General features: G+C 45.9%; 1 protein-coding gene across 3 annotated transcripts in view; it reads left to right on the forward strand.

The window, feature by feature from the left end:
* SNX9 (sorting nexin 9) overlaps nucleotides 1-15,149 on the forward strand; it is a 116,693-nt gene extending 101,544 nt beyond the window's left edge. For 2 of the 3 annotated variants that reach the window (XM_058735773.1, XM_058735774.1), the window contains 6 exons: nucleotides 1,564-1,641; nucleotides 5,844-5,920; nucleotides 7,194-7,283; nucleotides 9,359-9,473; nucleotides 11,352-11,443; nucleotides 13,411-15,149. In XM_058735773.1, the coding sequence (XP_058591756.1) occupies nucleotides 1,564-1,641; nucleotides 5,844-5,920; nucleotides 7,194-7,283; nucleotides 9,359-9,473; nucleotides 11,352-11,443; nucleotides 13,411-13,458 (500 nt within the window). In that variant the 3' untranslated portion in view covers nucleotides 13,459-15,149. The remainder of the gene's footprint in view (nucleotides 1-1,563; nucleotides 1,642-5,843; nucleotides 5,921-7,193; nucleotides 7,284-9,358; nucleotides 9,474-11,351; nucleotides 11,444-13,410) is intronic. The other variant, XM_058735775.1, reaches the window with a different exon arrangement.
* Nucleotides 15,150-19,424: the final 4,275 nt, after the last annotated feature.

Here is a 19,424-nt window from a genome sequence, read left to right on the forward strand (position 1 = left end):
GTACCCTAAATATAGAAGTAAGCCCCACACGGCAATGTATACAAATGCAGCACTAGAAAAGAAAACCCGCTCAGGCCTTGGGTCACAGGGAGCTAACTCAGCACGGAAGGGGGAGTGACATTCACTCAAACAGTGATTTCATTTTAAAATAATTAATTTTAGCTGTAAGCTCTTTTGAGGCCCTGATAATAAATCATTTAAATCGTAGATTCTTTGAAAGATGTTCCCTGTTTTTTAGAAATATTTCAAGTGCAAATCCTCCAATCAAAATTTTAAGGATATCACAAAAATCTGGGTTTATGATTTCTTTTAAAGAGTTAAATCCCTTATGTCTAATATCTAGTCAAGTTCAGGTTCCATATGAGCCATAAGGCCAGATTTATGAAATAGAGGATATTGGTGTAAGGGTGCCCTTTTTGGTGGGGGGCGGGGGGAGGGAGAGTTGAAGCACTTGATTTGGGATTTAATTTAAGCATATCTTCTTTCTTCTTTTCTCTCAAAAGAGTGTCTTAAAATTCCTGATTTGTAAAGTAAGAAATGTAGCACATGCTTGGTATGGTAAAGCAGGTGTCTTTAACCCCACGTATAGAGGCAAAAACTGAGTTACAAAAAGGTAAACAGTTTATTAAAATTAAGCCAGTATGGTTTGAATTCATGTCTCCTGATTATTGCAGCTTATAGACCATATTTCAGATTTCTCTGGACTAGATGTTTTTAAAGAAACATTTGAATCTTCCTTCTTCAAGATAGACCCTGCACTAAGCCTTCAAATGCAAGTAAGGCTTTCTTTTGAAAAGCACTTGGTGTGTTGAAAGGGATTACTTACAGATGCAGAGAAAATAGCCTAAGATAGACTCTGCTCAGAGTTTTCCGGAGTGACTGTAGAATTCTAGAATGTTAGCACTAGAAGGACCTCAGAGATCATTTCATTAATCATGTTATACAGATGAGCAAGCTAAAACCCCCCCTCCCTGGTCCTGAGTCCTTCTGCTATATTTTTCTCCACACGCTGCTGCTTTCAGTTATCTATCTATCTATCTATCTATCTATTTACTTATTTATGCAAATAATCGTTCATACATACATAACAGTGAGGAAAGCAATGTATTTGGAATCACACGTGCCAAACCCACCATTTGTCGGCCATGTGACCCTGGGCAAGTCCATTCGCTTTATCTGAGCCTTATTTTTCTAACCCACAAAACCAAGATGTGGAGTCTCCACCAGGTAGATGGGTTGTCGTGGTGATCGGGTGGTGTACATGAAAGTCCTCTCTGTCAGCCAGACATCTTCCAAATGAGCTCCCAGTCGCTCTGAAGGATGCGGGCAGTGGTGACGGTGGTTAATGATAATAGCATCCGCCATTTACTGAACCATCCGTGAATAATGAATTTTATTTTTGAAAAATGCTTTGTTCAAAACAATTTTATTAAAGAATATAGACTATTTTGAATCATTTCAAATTTCTTTTATGATAAAAGTAATCACTTTTAGGAAATAGTCAAAGCCCATTTCAGTTTGCTCAGAGGACTGGTTAACCGTGCACTCCTTTTTCTCTTCCAGCACTACCCAAGGAGTATCAGAAGATAGGAAAGGCTCTGCAGAGCTTAGCAACAGTGTTTAGTTCCAGCGGTTATCAAGGTACGTCTGTGTCTATCTGTCTTGGGGCCGTAAGTGTCTCGCAGACCAGCCACCCCTCCAGCCTCTTGTAGGCAGACAGAGGCTCCGCAGTGAAGGGCCCTTGTCACCGACACTTAAATTGGCTGGGCTGCTCCACTCAGGACTCCTGCAACCTCACTTCATTGCTTCTGAGAAGAGTGGAGGGTTGTTACACTATGTATTTTCTTGCTGGCCTTCTGCACCTTTCTCTGTGCTCAGGCACAGCTCTTGCGCTCGAACGGGCAGCTGTGATACGTCAGCCTCCGCCCTGGCTCTCATCTCCCCGCCAGACTCAGAAGTCCAGTCTTCCTGTTACAAAGGCCAGAATTCACCAACGTGGTTTGGAGGGAAAATTTGACTAAGTAACAAATTCACGTTGCTTTCTGTCTCTCCGCAGCTTAGAATTATTTTCAACTTGTCCCACGTTATAGATCTTACCTGTGGTTTTTCGAATTCATTGTACGTTTACGTTGCCCACACTTGCGAGAACAAGCCAGCTATTTCCCCCTTATGTTTTGGTTTGCTTTTGCTTAGTTTGCCCTGTGGAGCAGGTAGGGAGTCCAGGTATCTGTCAGGTGAGTGGCAGTTCTTAAATCTGAGTGTGTCCCATCACTTACAGAAATGATAGAATTGGTACTTCGGCCGAGTTCTGTATCCCAATTCCTAGGGAAGATAGGTCTTTGGATGTCAGTGTCTGAGTATCTTCAGGAACGAGAAATTAGTCTCTCACCAAAATGTATTGGGGGTGCTCTGTATGAGTATTTCTTTTTGGCCTGGCTGAATTGTGTCTTATAATCCCAACTTTCAGATTGATGGGAGCGTTGGAGATTAGTTAATCGGGCCCCCTCTTTCAAGATGAGGAACGTTGGCCTGGAAAGATAAGCTTTTGGCCAGGGTGCCACGGGGTTGATGCAGAGGCCAAGTCTAGGACCACATCCACTGCTTGGGTGCCGGCAAGACCCTGAGACCACGCTCATCTTTGTGGTTCTGTAGTGCGTTGATGGGATGAGAGCTTTTGTTCTGAAGTCGCTGGGCCCCGACCGTGCGCTCACATGTCAGAGCTGACCCGAGTCTGCGCCTTCCTTAAACCTCACCTGAGAGCTGGGTGTCTTCCGGCCCCGCCCTCACTTCCCTCCATCACCTCTTCCTGCACACAACCCGTGTGGGGGAACTGGCCCTGCATTTGGGGCTCCCCAGGCTCTAGTCCCTCACAGCGCACATGCAGCGCCTCCCGTCTCCCCGGGGCTCCTCTGCCTGTGGAGGGCTCCCTCTTCCACCCGCGTGGCAGGCTCAGCCCTTTCTGATTTTAGTTCGTTTGGATTTCTTCATTCCTACAGTGCTTCAGTGACTCGAAGGGAAAGTATGGCTTTTGAGTTTATGTGATGATATTATTACGTTGAGAGCAGCAGTCTTATAGGTGTCCCCATCCAAGCTAGAATGGAACCGCTCCAAGATTAGATTTTTAAGCCCAACGATGATCCTTCCAATAGCTTCCAAGTTTGTATAATACGTGGACCCATATTTGAGGTCTTTCGTCCCTCGAAGTCACGTATAAAACTTAAAAATCATTCAGAGCTAGATCACAGAATGTGTACACAGCAGTTCACTCACTGGTTCTCCTGGTCGATGCTGGGAAAGACACATCACTCCCTCTTCACTAAATGTGATATTTATAGAGGGTGCAGATAATTTGAACCAAAAGTCTTGAAAAGGGGGAAACAGAAGACATTCGGTAATCTGAGAAATGGTTCCTAAAGATCTTCTTTGGTAACTTTATAAAATCTTCCCATATATTTCTCGTTCTGTATGTACATTTTAGTGGAGTCTGTGTACCTTTAAAATGACCAGCTTCTCTCCAGCGTTTTGTCTTCTGTAATTTCAGCCTGAAGCGACCTAGAAGAAAGGAGGGATAGAGAGGGCTGCAGGGGGGCAGTAGAGTGAGGCCCCGACAATATCAGGACATCCTAGAGGGGAGGAGACAGTAAGAGATGACCTTCTCCACGGCGCCCACCTGTGTATTCCCTTCCGAACCACAAACCACACTCAGAGAAGCACTGTTTGCTTTCTCCATGTTTCTGTGCTTAACACTATCCTCAGTGCATTATCAAATACTCCGGTTGCAAGTGGCACTTTGCCAACTATTAAAAGTACTCAATGTAATACGCTTTGTGTTGAATATCATTCACCTTACTAAAGATCTTGTTTTTAAGGAACTTTTCAAGACTAGCCTTTGACCTTTCAAGGCAAATGAAGGTCAGCAGAGTTGAGTTCTGTGTCTCATCACGTGTTCCTTTGCCCACACATGCTGGCTTCTTGGGGCAGCACTGCACTCTTTGATCTTGAAGTAATTCAGATGATTCCAGTTCCTGAGAACATCTTGGATTATGTTAACTATAACTTTCCACACTCCCTTTAAGAATACATGAACTAATTACTGGAACAACACAGAGACCGTTAGCATGGCCTTTGCACAGATCTATGAGGCGCTTCATATCCTTATGGATTATCATGGAAAAACAACTGATAAAAATATTTAAATGGTTATCTTTGGGGGAGAAGAGGAACGGGTACAGAAGCTAGACCTCTAGACCTCTAGCTTTATCTTGTTTCGTAGATTCGACTTTGGAACGATGTGAATGTTTTACATTTATTTTTATATTTGTTCTTTTATTATTAGAAAACAAATTTAAATGAAAATGTAAAAAAAAAAAAATTCCTAAAAAGCAAAAGCAAAATGAATCATTGGATGCATCAAGAGGAGGGCATAACCATATAGAGAATTACTTCAGATCACCTTAAAACAACGAATTTTGATTATATGTCCCTAGTAGCAGGTGTCTTAAAGCCAAAAAAGACTTCAAAAATCTCGTTTTTCAGTAATCGTGTAGTTAGCATAAAATGTTGGTATTGTTTTTCTAAAGCTTCTAAAACTATTTTACGTACTGTGGGGGAAAGCAAATACGTAATTCTTTTACTGTTGTTAGGAACCAAGTTTTAAAAGAGAGAAACATAAAGATCAAAAGTTTTAAAACCCATTATGAAAAATCCTGTAGTCCTAAATTTGAATTGGAAATGTCAATATGAGTTCATTACGATTTCCCTGTTTTTAAAAAAATGCAGCTTGCCTCACGCTGCACGTTGAAAAGGCCCCGAAATATCCAATCCAGGAGTGAGAAGCACCTCTAGCGCCACCCACAGGGGGATTTCTGAACACTGCGCTCCACCCACATGAACCAGAGCTCCCAGCAGAAAGAACTCAGATGCCAGTTTGAAGAGCCTTCCGCTGGCCTGTAAAGAGAAAATTTGAGCATTAGTGCAAGTAATACTTTCTGTGAAGTGAAGCTTATCGAGTACGTTTAAATCCAGATTTCAGTGCTTTTTTAAAAAGTTGATCTCCGTTACCTTTAGGGGACTGGTTAGGGAATCAACTCATTATTCTGAAAATGGTAACGAGAAGGAAGCATTTAATGTGTTTTTTCTCGTCCAGTACCTCACGGTAAGCAGATAGCTGATAAAGGAAGGTTCCTTTTTATAGAAGTGCTTCAGATCGAGAAAGAGTAATCGAAGCGGAAAAGCAACAGTTTACAAACCTTTCCTCAAATAAAAGACCGAGACTGTACAGGGAACCGAGGACTGTGTTATCCCCACAGAGACAGTCAGCAGAACCCAGACTGTAGGTAGCAAGACAAGTACCCGGTTTCTTCAACACCCAAAAAAGAAATTTGCAAGAAAACAAAAAGAAGGGAGGAGAAAGAGCCTATAGACAGAAGAAACACTTAGGCTCTCGGCCACCTGGATGTTCTTTGCTTCCTGAAAGCAGCCACCTTGATTTCAGACGTCATGGAGCTGCACACCGCCTGGATAATTTATGTCAGGAACAGTTTGTCTTTTCTGCAGTGTGGTGTTGGTATCGTCCTTGCTTTTTGAAGAGTCCTTATCTTTTAGGTAAAAATTATGAGTGAACTGTCATATGGCCAGCGAAAGAGGGAGGTAAGGAGTGGATGGTACAGGTGAAAAAAGACTGGCCATGAGCTGTTCATTGGGAAGCCAGGTGACGGGTAGATAGCAACTCATTACACTATCCTCTGGTTTTGAAACGTTTAGGATTTTCTAGAATAAAATTTTTAAAATAAATGAAGTGAAAATACAACTTATGACCACTGATGTCGCATAATGATTTTCAGGCGAAACGGATCTCAATGCTGCAATAACAGAAGCGGGAAAGACTTACGAAGAAATTGCCGGTCTTGTGGCAGAACAGGTATCCGCTTAGACATGCGATTCCAGTAAAGATTTCATGCTGTCGAATCCACATATTTAATCTAACCTATTTTAAAACAAACTTCGCAAATAGATATCCTTCTCTTTTCTATCCCTGTGTATCTTTGTTAATGATATTTGGTAGTAGTTTTTCTTTGGTTAAGCAAAAGTGCTTGATGAAGGTATCTTCAGGAAATCTAAAGGAGAGTTACAGAGAGGGAAGGAGGCAAACCATTATAGACTCTTAAATACAGAGAACAAACTGAGGATTGATGGGGGGTGGGGGGGAGGGGAAAGTGGGTGATGGGCATTAAGGAAGGCACCTGTTGGGATGAGCACTGGGTGTTGTATGGAAACCAATTTGACAATAAATTATATAAATAAATAAAAAGAAAACTAAAGGAATACCTTCCGGTGTCGATGGCTCGGATCCATCCTTGACCAACAGGCGGTTGGAACATTATAGCAAGAACACTGTTCGAGTCACTGTTTGGACCCTTAGTCTGTCTGAGCCTTGCTTCACTCAGCTGGTAAATGGTGACGGGAGAGCCTGCCTCGTAAGGATCTCAGCAGTCAGCAGCTCACGAGGAGAACATACCTGCTGTGGCCCCTGGGAAAGGCAGGTCTTTGTAACAGCCACGTGGCTTTTATTGGGGTCTTCAGTGGCCCAACTTCAGTTCTTTTGTATAGACAACAGATCATAAATTCCCTAACGGGGAATAACCATGTATGTTGTTTCAAATCCCTAAATTAAAAAAAAAAGTTTTTAGGTCAGTTCTTGAGATATATCCTTGTGCACGCACATTCATGTTGGTCATTGACTACGTCTGCTTGTTATAAAGAGATTAATTTTTAGAACTGTGCATAACATAACTATTAAAAATTATAATTCAAAAAAATTGAAAAATTTTAGGTTGCCACTTAAGGTGATTGCCAGATTTTTAATTGTACGTTCTCTGCTAAAATTGAAACATTGATTACATCTTTTTTCCCCCATAATGTTATATTTTGAGCCACCTCAAAGTAGCTGATTTTACCAACCAACCTAAAAATTATCTGATGTTCTATCATTTTCTCTTCAATCTACAACTGAGAGTGTAATAGCCTTGGAGGGTTGTTTTCTTACAGGAAAACTAGGCTGAATGCATAGCCCTTGACCATAGTAACTACTACCTGGGGGCTTGGCCGATACAGCCCTCAGGTATGGCTGTTTTCTTGTCCTCCGTTGCCTGGATTTCTCTGCCAGTAATAACCAAATCTATGTCTTGTTACAGCCAAAGAAGGATCTCCATTTCCTCATGGAATGCAATCATGAATATAAAGGTTTCCTTGGCTGCTTCCCTGATATTATTGGCGCCCATAAGGTAATTTGATCGCAGAAGATGACACGGGTGAATCCGGCTGCCACTCACGGCCACCTGCGCGGTCCCCGTCTGTCAGCACAGCCCTGAGTCAGGAGGGGCTTTCCGAAATAAGCTGGAAACTGCTCGGTCTGTTTAAATAGTGAGGTCCCGTAACACGTTTAGATCATGGGGAGTTTCTAGTTTTTTGGATTCTATAAAAAACAATTTTGAGGAAACAAAAATATGAAAAACGCTCCTTCATGCACATGCTTCGGTCAAGTATCAAACAAAATAATCCTGCTGTTTGAAGTTGAAGACAATGTTAGGAATACTGCTTTCCCTTTGTGAGACCCCTGTAAGCTGCTTGGGCAAGTCCTCCGAGATCCTTCCCTGTTGATATGAAATAAGATGTTCTGTCCCTGGGCCTGATGAAGGGCTTCCTGACTAAAACTTCAATGGTCAACATCAATTTTATATTTTTAGGGTAATAAGAAGGAAACTGTGTAGTTCCCATCGTAAAGGTATTTTTAAACTGAACTTAGAAATGTTTTAGGGTGTCCTCACATTTTGATTCTGGTTAATTTTTCTCTGTTTCAGATTCTATGTTATTTCAGAATGTGGACTTATTTTATCCACTCTAGTACTTCTCTAGGGTATTGTGATGTACTTGGGTTTGTTAGGAAAATCTCCACAGAGGGCTGGTCTGTGACCCTAACAGTCCTGGCACGAGGCCCCGTTAGCCTTTGACTTTGATAACGGAAGTGTCAGGAGGGGGTGGCGTAGGTAAACAGGAAGCTTTGTGCAACTTCAGATCTTTTCATACAAAACTCAGAACATTCTCTTTACAACCCACCCGTCGCCGGACACTTCGGTGTTGCCGCATCTTGGCTGTTGTGGGTAACGCTGCAGTGATCCTGACGGTACAGTTATCGCTCTGAGACCATGTTTTCATTTTCTTCAGATACGCGCCCAGAAGTAGAACTGCTGGGAGAGTAGACCTTAAAAATGCTCATCATAAGGGGGCGGGAAAAAAAAAGCTTGTAACCGCGTGAGGTGAGGGATGTTAATAGCACCGTGGTAATCGTTTTGCAATATATACATACGTCAGCTCCTACAATATTGTGTGTCAATTATAAATAAAACTGAGAGGAAATTAAATAAAATAAAAATCTCAAAAAAAACAAAAACAAAAAAACACCCCAGCTCAGAAGGGTTAGCTTGTTGTAGGGATTTGTGCCAGCACTTAAGAGTTTTGGGCATGGAGCCTGATGTATGCGCGAGTGTGAAGTTTTTCCTTCCAGACAGCTCTAATGAGCTCTCTGATGGTCCTGGAGTGGGAAACATTTGGCAGCTTTCACAGCTACCTCCATGTGAGTATTAATCTGAAATCGGTACAGCGCTCCTCTCGGAAACCAGAGTAAAGCTGGTGACCCGCCGCTCCAGGACAGCAGAGGGGGAGAGGCCCCGGGCGCATGCGCTCGTCCGTGTCCCTGATCAAACGACTTTGCAAACTGCTAATGCCTCTTTCCCTCTTCCATACCACTCTTGTCCTGGCCCTGACTCTGGCTCACAAGTACTACAGAAATAAGAGCGCTGTTTGGTTTTCTATTCTGTCGTGGCATTAAACAGTCCCATTTTAGCTTAGTTCTGTATTTCTTTTTTTTTTTTTTTTTTTCAACGTTTTTTATTTATTTTTGGGACAGAGAGAGACAGAGCATGAACGGGGGAGGGGCAGAGAGGGAGGGAGACACAGAATCGGAAACAGGCTCCAGGCTCCGAGCCATCAGCCCAGAGCCCGACGTGGGGCTCGAACTCACGGACCGCGAGATCGTGACCTGGCTGAAGTCGGACGCTCAACCGACTGCACCACCCAGGCGCCCCTAGTTCTGTATTTCAAGAAAAGCAACCTTTTTGCTTCCAAGCGACTTACGGGAAGTTACAGTTAGGTGCTTTCCTGTGTTCTTATTTTGTGGGGACATTTTTTTCTTGTTGAGTAGCCAGTCAGGTAGAGAATATGTTGGCACTGTTCTATTTTAGATTAATGGCTAATCCTTTTAGCTCTGTTTTATTCATACTCTTGCATTTGTATTTCACAGGCAGCAATAGAAAAAGTGAAAGAAAGTGACAAACTGGTGGCAACTAGTAAGATCACCCCACAGGACAAACAGAACATGGTGAAGCGAGTTGGTACCATGTCTTACGCGTTGCAAGGTAAGAGAGAGGTTCGTGCACAGCTAGCGGAGATTTTCACCCCCCCACCCCCACCCCCACCCCCCAGCAAATCTGCTGTTCTTGCTGGAGAGAAATCCAAACGTGAACCACAGCTAGTAGGTACCTAAGAGCTGATTTAAAGTATTCTCATAAGCCTGTTGTTTGCAGGATCCCAGTGTTAATGAACATTTGTAATATTTATTTATTCTTTTGCACATTTCCGTGACATAACTATGGACGACAGCCTGATCAAACCTGTACATTTTTATTATCTCTTAGAGACAGTGAAAATTACTTTTATAACCCTTAATATTAGCTCCTTTCGTAACACTGTGTGAGATTCCCAAATTCAGCTTTCAGCACTTTGTAACCTCTGTCCCCCGGGACGCTAGCATGTAAAGGGAGATTGGACATAGCGTTTTCAGCAAAGTTTGACTGTTAATAAAAAGAAGATATTAGTTAATTTTTATAGATTTGAGTGCTTTCCAGCAGAGAGGAGCTGTGAACGGATTTTTCCTGTTTTGATGGACGGGTAGAACAGGGGTAAGCAAAGGAGAAAGGGGAAGGATGTTCTAGTTGGAACAAAAGCGCACAAAAGAATGGGACAAGATTGTCTCCTCTTGGCCTTCGGGCAGAAAGTATACCTGCAGGTTGTTGGGGAGTAAGTGTGGTGATTGTGCAGGGCCTGGAGAGCCAGGCCGAAGAGCCTAGACTTGACATGGGCGTTAGGAAGCCACTAAAGGTTTGATGTTGGGGGCCAAGGAGGTCCACTGCTCCGGGGAGAGGGTGGGAGACACTGAAGGGGGCAGACGTCAGGAAGCCCACAGAGAAGACCACTGCTTCTGCAGTCTGAGAGTTTGAGGGGCTGAAAAAGACGTGGTGCTCAGAGAAGAGAAGGGCCCATTTACAGACTTTGCCAGGAAACACCCCTCGGGGCTAGGGAACTAGTGGGACAAAGAGAAGAATGTCTGGAAGATATCCAGAACTAGGGCAACTAGAGGCAGAAATGGGAAAGCCTGAGTGAAGAGTTGGCTTTTGAAGGGTTTGCAATGGGAAATTTGTTTTGAACTTGTGTTTGAAGTTACCCAAATAGATAAATGAGAAGCTTCGCATGACTCCAGCTAACACGAAACTCAGAACAATTCCCTTTTTGTAGGAATTGGTGCCAGCAGCTGGCTTTCTGGGCGCAGAGAACAAGGGGAAATGCAAGGTGGAGGTGTGAGAAGTCCCCTCCAGAGTTGGTGATGGGGTGGGGGTGGCACCGAGAGACCAATTTCAACAAGGGAGCCATTTGTGAATCGATGGATTCAGCAAAGGTAAAGAACGGGCGTCAAGTCCTCTCGCCTGGTAAGACGCCGAGTTCCGAGAGCCCTGGTGCTCAGGGCAGCGAAGCTCCGTTACAGAAGAGGGTTTCTCTGTGTCTCATCCATCTGCACAGCTGTTCCAGGGCGCCCCAAGAAACCTGCCCAGGCAGTGGCTGCGCGAGGGGGAACAGGGCAGGACCCACGAGGCGCCTTGCTAGGTCCTCCATAACGTGATGCTCTCAACTGCATTGTTGTCTGCAGAGAATAACCACCAAGTCAGCCTTCTGCTCAATCGGTTCTGTTGGGACAGTAGTCCACACGTGCGTGACCATGTCAGGCTTCTTAGTATCTAACACGTAAATCCACAAAACTCATCTCTCTGCCGGAAAGTATTGTTTGCCATCAACTGCTCAGATTTTCTAGCCTCTGTATAAAGTGATTTGTCAAGAACTGCCCCTGCCCTGAAGCCAAGCAGATTAAATCCAGTTGATGACGGATCACAACCCAGCAGAGAAACTAGGTGTTGTCTGTTGAAGGTCAGGGGTACTGATTGATGTCTTGGGTTTGGTTGTAGCTGAGATGAATCACTTCCATAGCAACCGGATCTATGACTACAACAGCGTCATCCGCCTGTACCTGGAACAGCAAGTGCAGTTCTACGAAACAGTAAGTTGGCCGCCGGCCCCAGGCCGTTTGCACGCGCGTGTGCGCGCACGCACACACACACACACACACACACACACACACACACACAGGATTTGTGGTCACTTAACTTTGACCCTACAGAGTTAACCTGTTTGTATTTTTTAATCCTAAGTATTAAACCAAAGGAGGTTAATTATTGGGTGTGTTTTTTGAAACCCTTTTAATTATATCTGCCTTTTCCTTTTCGAATGATACAGCATTAGAAAAGGTTTCTCTTCAGGAAGAAGGAGTACTGGAGGCTGGTTGTGAGGCCCCCATAAGTCCTTTCTGGGAGGTTCCCCACCCCCGCAGCCTCTCTGTGCCTAGGGAACAGGGAAGGGGAAGGGGCACCACAGGCGGCCTGTGGGAATGACGTCTCCCTGTGCACCGAAGGAACTTCAGAAAGAAAGCAAGCGAGAGAAAGAAGCCCCAAATGTTTTCATTTAGGAAACCGCAACAGAAATGTAAACTCTTATACTCTGCATAGTAATTTTATCGTTGACCAGGGTGTCCAGTCAGTAAAGAACCTGGCGTGTAAGTGGAAACTCAGACGTCGGAAGACGAGTCCTGTCACTGCGTGATTGACTGTGTGTGTTGGCTGCCCGTTTCTTACTCAGTTTTCCACTGTTTCCTTGGTATTATCTCATGTATGTTCAGGATGGTGGTAGGCAGGCCCCAAACTCCCGTCCACGCACGTGTCCTCTCTGGGCGAGACAGCGCCGAAAATGTCTGTCTCCAACAGACTCTTGAAAGGAAGCTGTGATTGGTGTGCTGTCCGCGTGTTGTGAATTGCGTGTCAGAAGCGGCTGGTTTTGGCGCTGAGTCTCTAGAAAGAATTCCCTTCCGCCTTCGTATCCTCTGCAGCGTGGTTCCTGGGCTCTCCGGCTGCACGCTCCGTGTTAACCGGTGCCGCTGTAAGGTTGCTTCTCATCATGTGTTGGAATCACAGATTGCATTTGTTCTACGTGAGAAAAGAAGTGAAGGCGAATTGCTGAAATTCTGATAATGTTGATTTGTTCAGTAATCTGAAGCCCAAGTGAGGTGTAATTATCAATGACCTTGTGACTCAAAGTAGAAACCCGTGCATTCAATCACCGTCCTTGTTAGATGCAACAAGTTTTATGAGAAAGTAACCCTTAAGTTGTAAAACGCGCATATTTGTTCACGGAGCAAACATTTATTGAGTACCTATTATACACCAAGCACGTATTCCAGATACTTAGGCTCCAAGAATGGCGAAGACATCTGTGTCCTCAAGGACCGGGTGGTCTCCTTGGGGGCAGGGTAGACACATGATCTCCTCCGCGATACGGCACTGGCCGTAACGGTGCACCTGTGTGCTGTCTCCACGTTGGCGGCCCAGCAGCAGGCGGGATCAGAGAGGCGTGCTCAGCATCGGGGCCTCAGGAGTCCGTGGTGTCCAGCAAGGCAGGGGGATCTGGGCGAGCCTGAAACCCTCTCTCTCTGCCTCACTGGAGGCAGAAGTGAGTAGCCTGGCAGTGTGGCTCCCCAGGGAGGAAGGGGCCGTGCTGGGAAGAAGCGGCACCCTCTGGGCTCTCAGGGGGTCTCTCTGGCTGCCTGGTGCTGGAAGAGACTAGAAGCATAGCCCAGCTAAAGTATTTGTTTTTAAAAAATGTTTTTAATGTTTATTTTTGAGAGAGAGAGAGACACAGAGTGTGAGTGGGGGAGGGGCAGAGAGCGAGGGAGACACAGAATCCGAAGCAGCTCCAGGCTCCGAGCTGTCAGCACAGAGCCCGACGCGGGGCTCGAACCCACAAGCCATGATGAGATCATGATCTGAGCTGAAGTTGGACACTCAACCGACTGAGCCGCCCAGGTGCCCCTCAGCTGGAGTATTTGTAATGTGTTATTCATAAGAGATGGAAATAGTAGAATACTATGAATTCGTAACAGGAGTGATCTCTCAGGGTTGTTTCGTTTTTCACCAGATTGCAGAGAAGCTGAGGCAGGCCCTCGGCCGCTTCCCGGTGATGTAGGACAGAACGGCACACGAAGCGAACTCCCAAGTGTTCTTTCTGACCTGGGGCAACGCGATGTGATGTTTTCCCCTGTCATCAAAATCAAAAAGGAAGGAAAGAAAACCAAAAAGAAATAGAGTGGCAAAAAACTGCATCTACTTTATTAACCAACTGAAACGCACCGGTTACTTAGGGATAGTCTTGTTTTGTTCATTTCCACATCCGTTATTAAAACGATGGAAATTGTCTCTATTTTTGGAAAGTACTTAAAGTTATCAGAATTTTGAACAGAAAATTAGGGGTTTCCCCCACCGATATTTTACATAAAAATGTAATTTTTACATCACCCACGATCTTCTGGTTCTTACCCAATGTCAGGTAATTACTAATTGCTTTCTTAAAAATATGAAGTATGCCAGAATAAAAAATATATATGTTTGTATATTTTTATAACTCTTTTCAGTCCTTTGGGATTCCTGTCTATTTAGGAAAACCTACATGCCTTTCACTGACATATTTATGACTCGGGCGCTCATGTCTTCGGGAGAGAGGAAGCAAAGAGGGGCTCCTGGGGCGGCCGGCCCCCTCGCGTACGGCTCGGTGGTGGCCCGTGGTCCCATCAGAGCACGCGCCTGGGCAGAAACTGAGGATCAGATTGACGTGCACCCACTTCCCTCAGGACCATTTCGAGTGTCCCCTCCTTGGGGAGGGCTCGCTCTCCTGGCGCTCCCTTCCTCAGCTTGGTTAGGGCACGGTTCTTGCCAGAAAGACTATGTTGAGAAAGTTGGGGATGTTTCTAAAATCATCTGACCCGGCTCCTCTGCTCCCAGTGGTGGAGCCGCCCTGCGGACTCCTGTGCTCGGGAGCGAGTGCTCGGGTGGGGGGTGGGGGGGAACACACCTTCTCCCCCAGAACTTTCACCTCGAATCTGAGCCGACAGTGGCTCAGTCCGGCCGCATGAGAAACGTGTGAGAGCGTGATTTGCCACTTGATTTGGACGGCAGACTAGCGGGCCAAGGGTATTCTCTGGAAAAAATGAAAACACAGCTTAGTAGACCTCTCCGTCCGCACCACATCGAAAAGTCTGGGGACCCATAAGGGTGACAACCTGAACAATACACAGTAACCCCCGGAGCTTTTATGTTTAAGGAGTACAGCGTGAAAGTCTCCCTGACTGCATCCCTAAACTTCAGACAGAATTTTTCTGATCACTAGGACTCCAGTTAATGGCATAAAGCAAAACATAATCTTTCTCGACTGTCGGCTTTAAATCTGAACACTCACAGACACTATGTTCCTCCTGCAGACGAGCATGTCTGTCCTCCACAGTTGCCTTACTGCGTTATCTCCACTGCTTTCGTTCTCCTGACCTGATGATCCTAGTATAGAAAATGAAAGTTTTGGGCCAGCACAAATGAAATGAAACCAAAAAATAAGTAGAAGAGGAGATCAAATGAACATGAATATGAGAATTTCTTGTTCCTTAATATCACGGGTTTTGTTAATGTTTTATAAGTAATTTTCCCTATTTGATTTTTCTTTTATAAAATCTCATAGAACAATGTTTATGATACAGCCATTTAATATATGTACAAATTGTAAAGAATATGTATAAATGTTTTACACAAATGTAAGAGCATGTAGAAGCCAACATATAAATAAATTGTTGAAAACTGTACAGTAAATTCTGAAAGCACATTTTCAAAACACTTTGGTGTTTGTGTGATTTTTTTTTTTTGATAATTGCTTCTTGCTTCCAGCTGCTGAAAATAGTCCAGGGAATGAATTTGTCCCCAAAACTTAATTCTCCCAATAGGAACTGATCATTTAATTCTTTAAGTCAGAGTTATCAGTCCTAGAAGCATGTCCTAATCACCAGAGAGCTGTAAGAAACAGATACTGATGCCCAGTGTATTTGGGTTCTGCAGAGAAACCGCCTACAGAGCGTGTGTGTGTGAGTTCCCTAAGCGATGTTTGCACTTTGTGATATCTTATAACTTAATTCTGTGGTATGGGAATCTTATGTTACATGATAAGGAATAAGAGGAAAGAAATCAGGTACTTGCTTTACGCATACACAGGTATTCACACAAAAGAAAGAGAAAAGATGACCATTAAAATCCTTTTATCGGGCACCCAGCAGTGGCAGGGTTAGGGTCAGCCTCGGTGAGTGAAGTCTGTTGCTGAGCCCATGCATGACCTCCATCCCTGCCACCATGGGCAGCCTCCCACCACTGGGTTCATGAGCCCACTGGGACAGGACGGAGTGGCTGGAGAGGGAGGCTGACTGGTGTCCACAGAATGGATCGTCCTATCCGCTTGATTATTAAAACCCTCTTCTGCTGAAGTCACCCTATGGTGGGCATTTATAGGACACAAATATCTTCACTTTTTGGAAGAGAGGACCATCCACATTCCTCTTCCCCAAATTTCTTGTCACCAGTTTTTCCGAATCTGACCATCCAGCCAAACCGTTGGCCCCAGCCCAAGAATTGATACATAATTGCACGTCGGGCCATTTCTCCTTCCAAGCAAAGTGAACGGCCAGGTGTCCTGCTCAGAGTTCCGCCACTGGGAGGATCGCCCTTCACCGTGTCCTTTAGGGATGTCCCCGGGAGGGTCCATAGTGCTGCTGCTGTCTGTGTTCAGGCGGTGTCTGTACGTCGGGCAGAACCTTCTGTCCCCCAGGCCTGAGCCTTCTCGTCCCCGGCAGCTGATCTTGGAGAACTCCCCAGGAGGCCATCGATCAGCCTGGGGGAGAGACAATGATGTGGCAGGAGTGGGGACGTGGGCATTTCTGCCGCTTTCTCCTGTAGCTTCCTTGTGCCTCCGGGGCCTGCTCGGGCCCGATCGTATATGCCCCCCTTCCGTTGGATGATGGAGTGCTGCTGTGCGTGTCCAGCTCCGTGTCCTGCTGGGTCAGCCGACACCCAGCTCGTGGCGGGCAGCTCGGGTCTCCTGGTGACTTGGTGGCCCACGGGGTGAGCGTTCAGTCTCTCCTGAGGCCGGATAGCGAGGCAAGAACCGTGTGGCACAAGGGGGGTGGTTATCTGTGGAGGAGGGCAAGGCTTTGCCCCCAGATCCCAAGGGCTTGCTTTGCTACTCACCTACAAGGCACTGCCAGAGGCTCCAAACAGCATCCCTGTCTGCTCTGACATTCCAGGCGCACCGTGCTCGATCATACGGCCCCAGCCGCAGAGCAGATCGCACGGCAGCCTGGACCTGCTGGGGAGCTTTCTCCCCCTCTGGACCCCGTACCAAATACCTGCACACCCTGTGGCCTAGTCAAGTCGATACCTCCCACATATACCGATTTAACCGGTCCGAGGAAGGGGCCAGAAAAAGGAATCCAAGGAAACAAGATGACCTGAGGTGCTGAGAAAAATGGTAGCTGACTGCAAGCCAGGCAAAGTAACAGGAGTTTGAAAGTGAAAAATCACCCACTGAGCGTCGATACTTGGACGATTCTCCTGCAAGTGGCAGCATGTTAAGGACCTAGGACATATTTCACTCTCTTATGGGTTCAAACACATGTGGTTCTTACATGTTGCTGTCTCGTTTTCATTTGTATCAACCGTTAGATGTCACAGAAGAGCTATAATTACGGAATGTGATATTTACCGATCTTGACCATGTAAAAATCTGCGTTTGGAGAGGAGGGGTCAAGGCACGGTGGAAGAATGGGTGAGTCTCCTTGTCGAGCAAGTGACACCGGTCACCTGCCACCAGAAATGGCAGTCCCCGGATGTCAGCCCCCTGCAGGATTCGCAGATGTCTGGGTCGCCAAGGAGGACACGGCTCAGGCACTGGATGGAACGAACAGAACACTTCGCTCACGGAGAAGGAGCAGACAGAGGTCAGCTGCAGTAATGAGTGTCGGTCCCCAGCAGCCAGCGGGTCTCAGCTGCCGCAGATACAGGGGGGCAGTCTGTGTACACGCCTCTCACACAGCAGGTGAAGGGCCCCAACCCTCCCCGCTGGGAACAGATAGAGCAGGGAGATTGGCCAAGTGCCAAGGGACACACGATCGGAATAGAGAAATACACATCAAGCCTGGAACAAGGGAAGATACTCCCGCATGAAATATGCCCCTATGTGTCTTAATTTTTTCAACCTGTTGGTTTCAAATCCTTTTCTCCAAGAAAGTAAGGCAAACTTGAGTTCCTCTGGCAGGCAGGGTGGGGCACGTTTCCACTGGTCTCTTACACTCTGCCTGGCTTTGCCGGCCGTGCCCAGAATGCTGTGCCCAGACTGCTTTGACCAAGGTCATTTCTCAGGGCTGTTTCCAGCAAGCATCCCTGATGGATGACATAATGTCTTCCTCCCGGAAGAAAAGCAGCCTTGCTTGCTGCTTCTGTGAAAGCTGCAGGCTCCTCTCCTGTAATAGGACCCACTGCATGTGCAGGCATCCCTCGGGGTCTTCTGGTCCCCCTGCCCCCCAGGGACCTGCAAGGTAGGAAGAAGCTGAAGCTCTCCGTGCTTGCTGCACCGCGGGTAATAAATAAAGTCTGTCGTCGGACTCGCCTAAGCCTCCTGCCAGCGTCCATAACCCGGTAACAGACTAATTTATTTGCTCGTAAATAGAACATAACCAAATCCCAGACCTAGCCGTTACTTTTGTACGAAAACGTTTTTAAAACAAAAGAATATGAATAGAGCCACCAGCCACCAAAAATACATACATTTGCATAGATGGCTAAAGGATGAGGAAGAATCTTTCACACTCCCCCAGCAAACGGTATAAAAAAACAGAGGAACAAATTGAAGTTTTAGCAAAGCAGGAAGGAGACTTTTTTTCCCCCAGCTTCGTTGGGATATAATTGACGTATAATATTGTATGAATTTAAGTGCAGAGTGTGATGGTTTGGTATCTGAATATGTTTGCAAACGATTAACCACAATAAGGTTAGTGAACATCTCCATCACCTCCCGTAGCTACAATTTCGTGTGTGCATGGTGAGAAGTTTTAAGAGCCCCTCTGTTAACTTTCGAATATATAATGCAGTGTGTCAACTGTAGTCCTCACGCCAGACATGGAGAATATTTGAACGTCGTTGACAATTCACAGGACAACCAATGAGCCTGTTTGTCTGAAGGCCATTAAACCTCTGGGATGAAGACTTTGGCTTTTCGGCCAATAGTAAGTTCAAAGTCCTGAGGTGGAAATACCTGCCCATATCGTACGGGGTGGGCGGGTGGTCGGGGAGGAAGCCAAGTTCAACGAAGCAATCGGTCTGTAGGGTTTGCAGACTCTCTGGGTGGGGAGACAGACAGGTAAGGTGTGTAACTTGAATCCAGGGACCCGGGCTATGCAAGACCAGCTACTTTTAAGTTTGGAAGTACTGTTTCGTTAAAGGTTGAGGGCTGGCCACCCCGCTCCCCACCCCCCTGCCCCAGGAGCTGCCCTGCGCAGGGAGCCCCTGGAGCCGAGTCGGGGAAGCCTGGGAAGTAGGGCTGGTGGTGAGTCATTAATTCTGGAGAAAAGCCACTGACTTACTGAAAGTAATATTGGGTTACCAGTAAGCCAGAGTCATGCACTTCTCCTCTGGGGATAAAGTGATGTCACAGCATCTGGTGCTGAACGTGGACACAGAGGCCTCACTTTTGGAAAGGATCGCAGCCCCGTAAGTTGTCCTCACAGTGGTTCTCAGCCAGAGGTAACGGGCCCCCCCCAGGAGACATTTCCTGAGGGCGTTCCTGTCATCCGGTGGGTTGAAGTCAGAGATGCTGTTGAACATCCTCCGAGGCACAGAATAGCCCTCACGATAAAAAAAAAAAAAATGTGTACCTAAACTGAGAAACCCCACTTTAAAGCAAACAGACAATTGCTCTTTCCTGGGGATCAAGAGGTGGTTTCAGGTACAGACAGAAGGTGCTCGATAAATGCACGTGGACGAGGATACATACAGAAGGTGCTCGATAAATGCACGTGGCTGAGGATAAAAGGCTATTATCGGTAAAACCTAAAAGAAGAGCCCAGGGTA

This window comes from Neofelis nebulosa, chromosome 6 (assembly GCF_028018385.1).
Source record: "Neofelis nebulosa isolate mNeoNeb1 chromosome 6, mNeoNeb1.pri, whole genome shotgun sequence".
Lineage (NCBI taxonomy): Eukaryota > Metazoa > Chordata > Mammalia > Carnivora > Felidae > Neofelis > Neofelis nebulosa.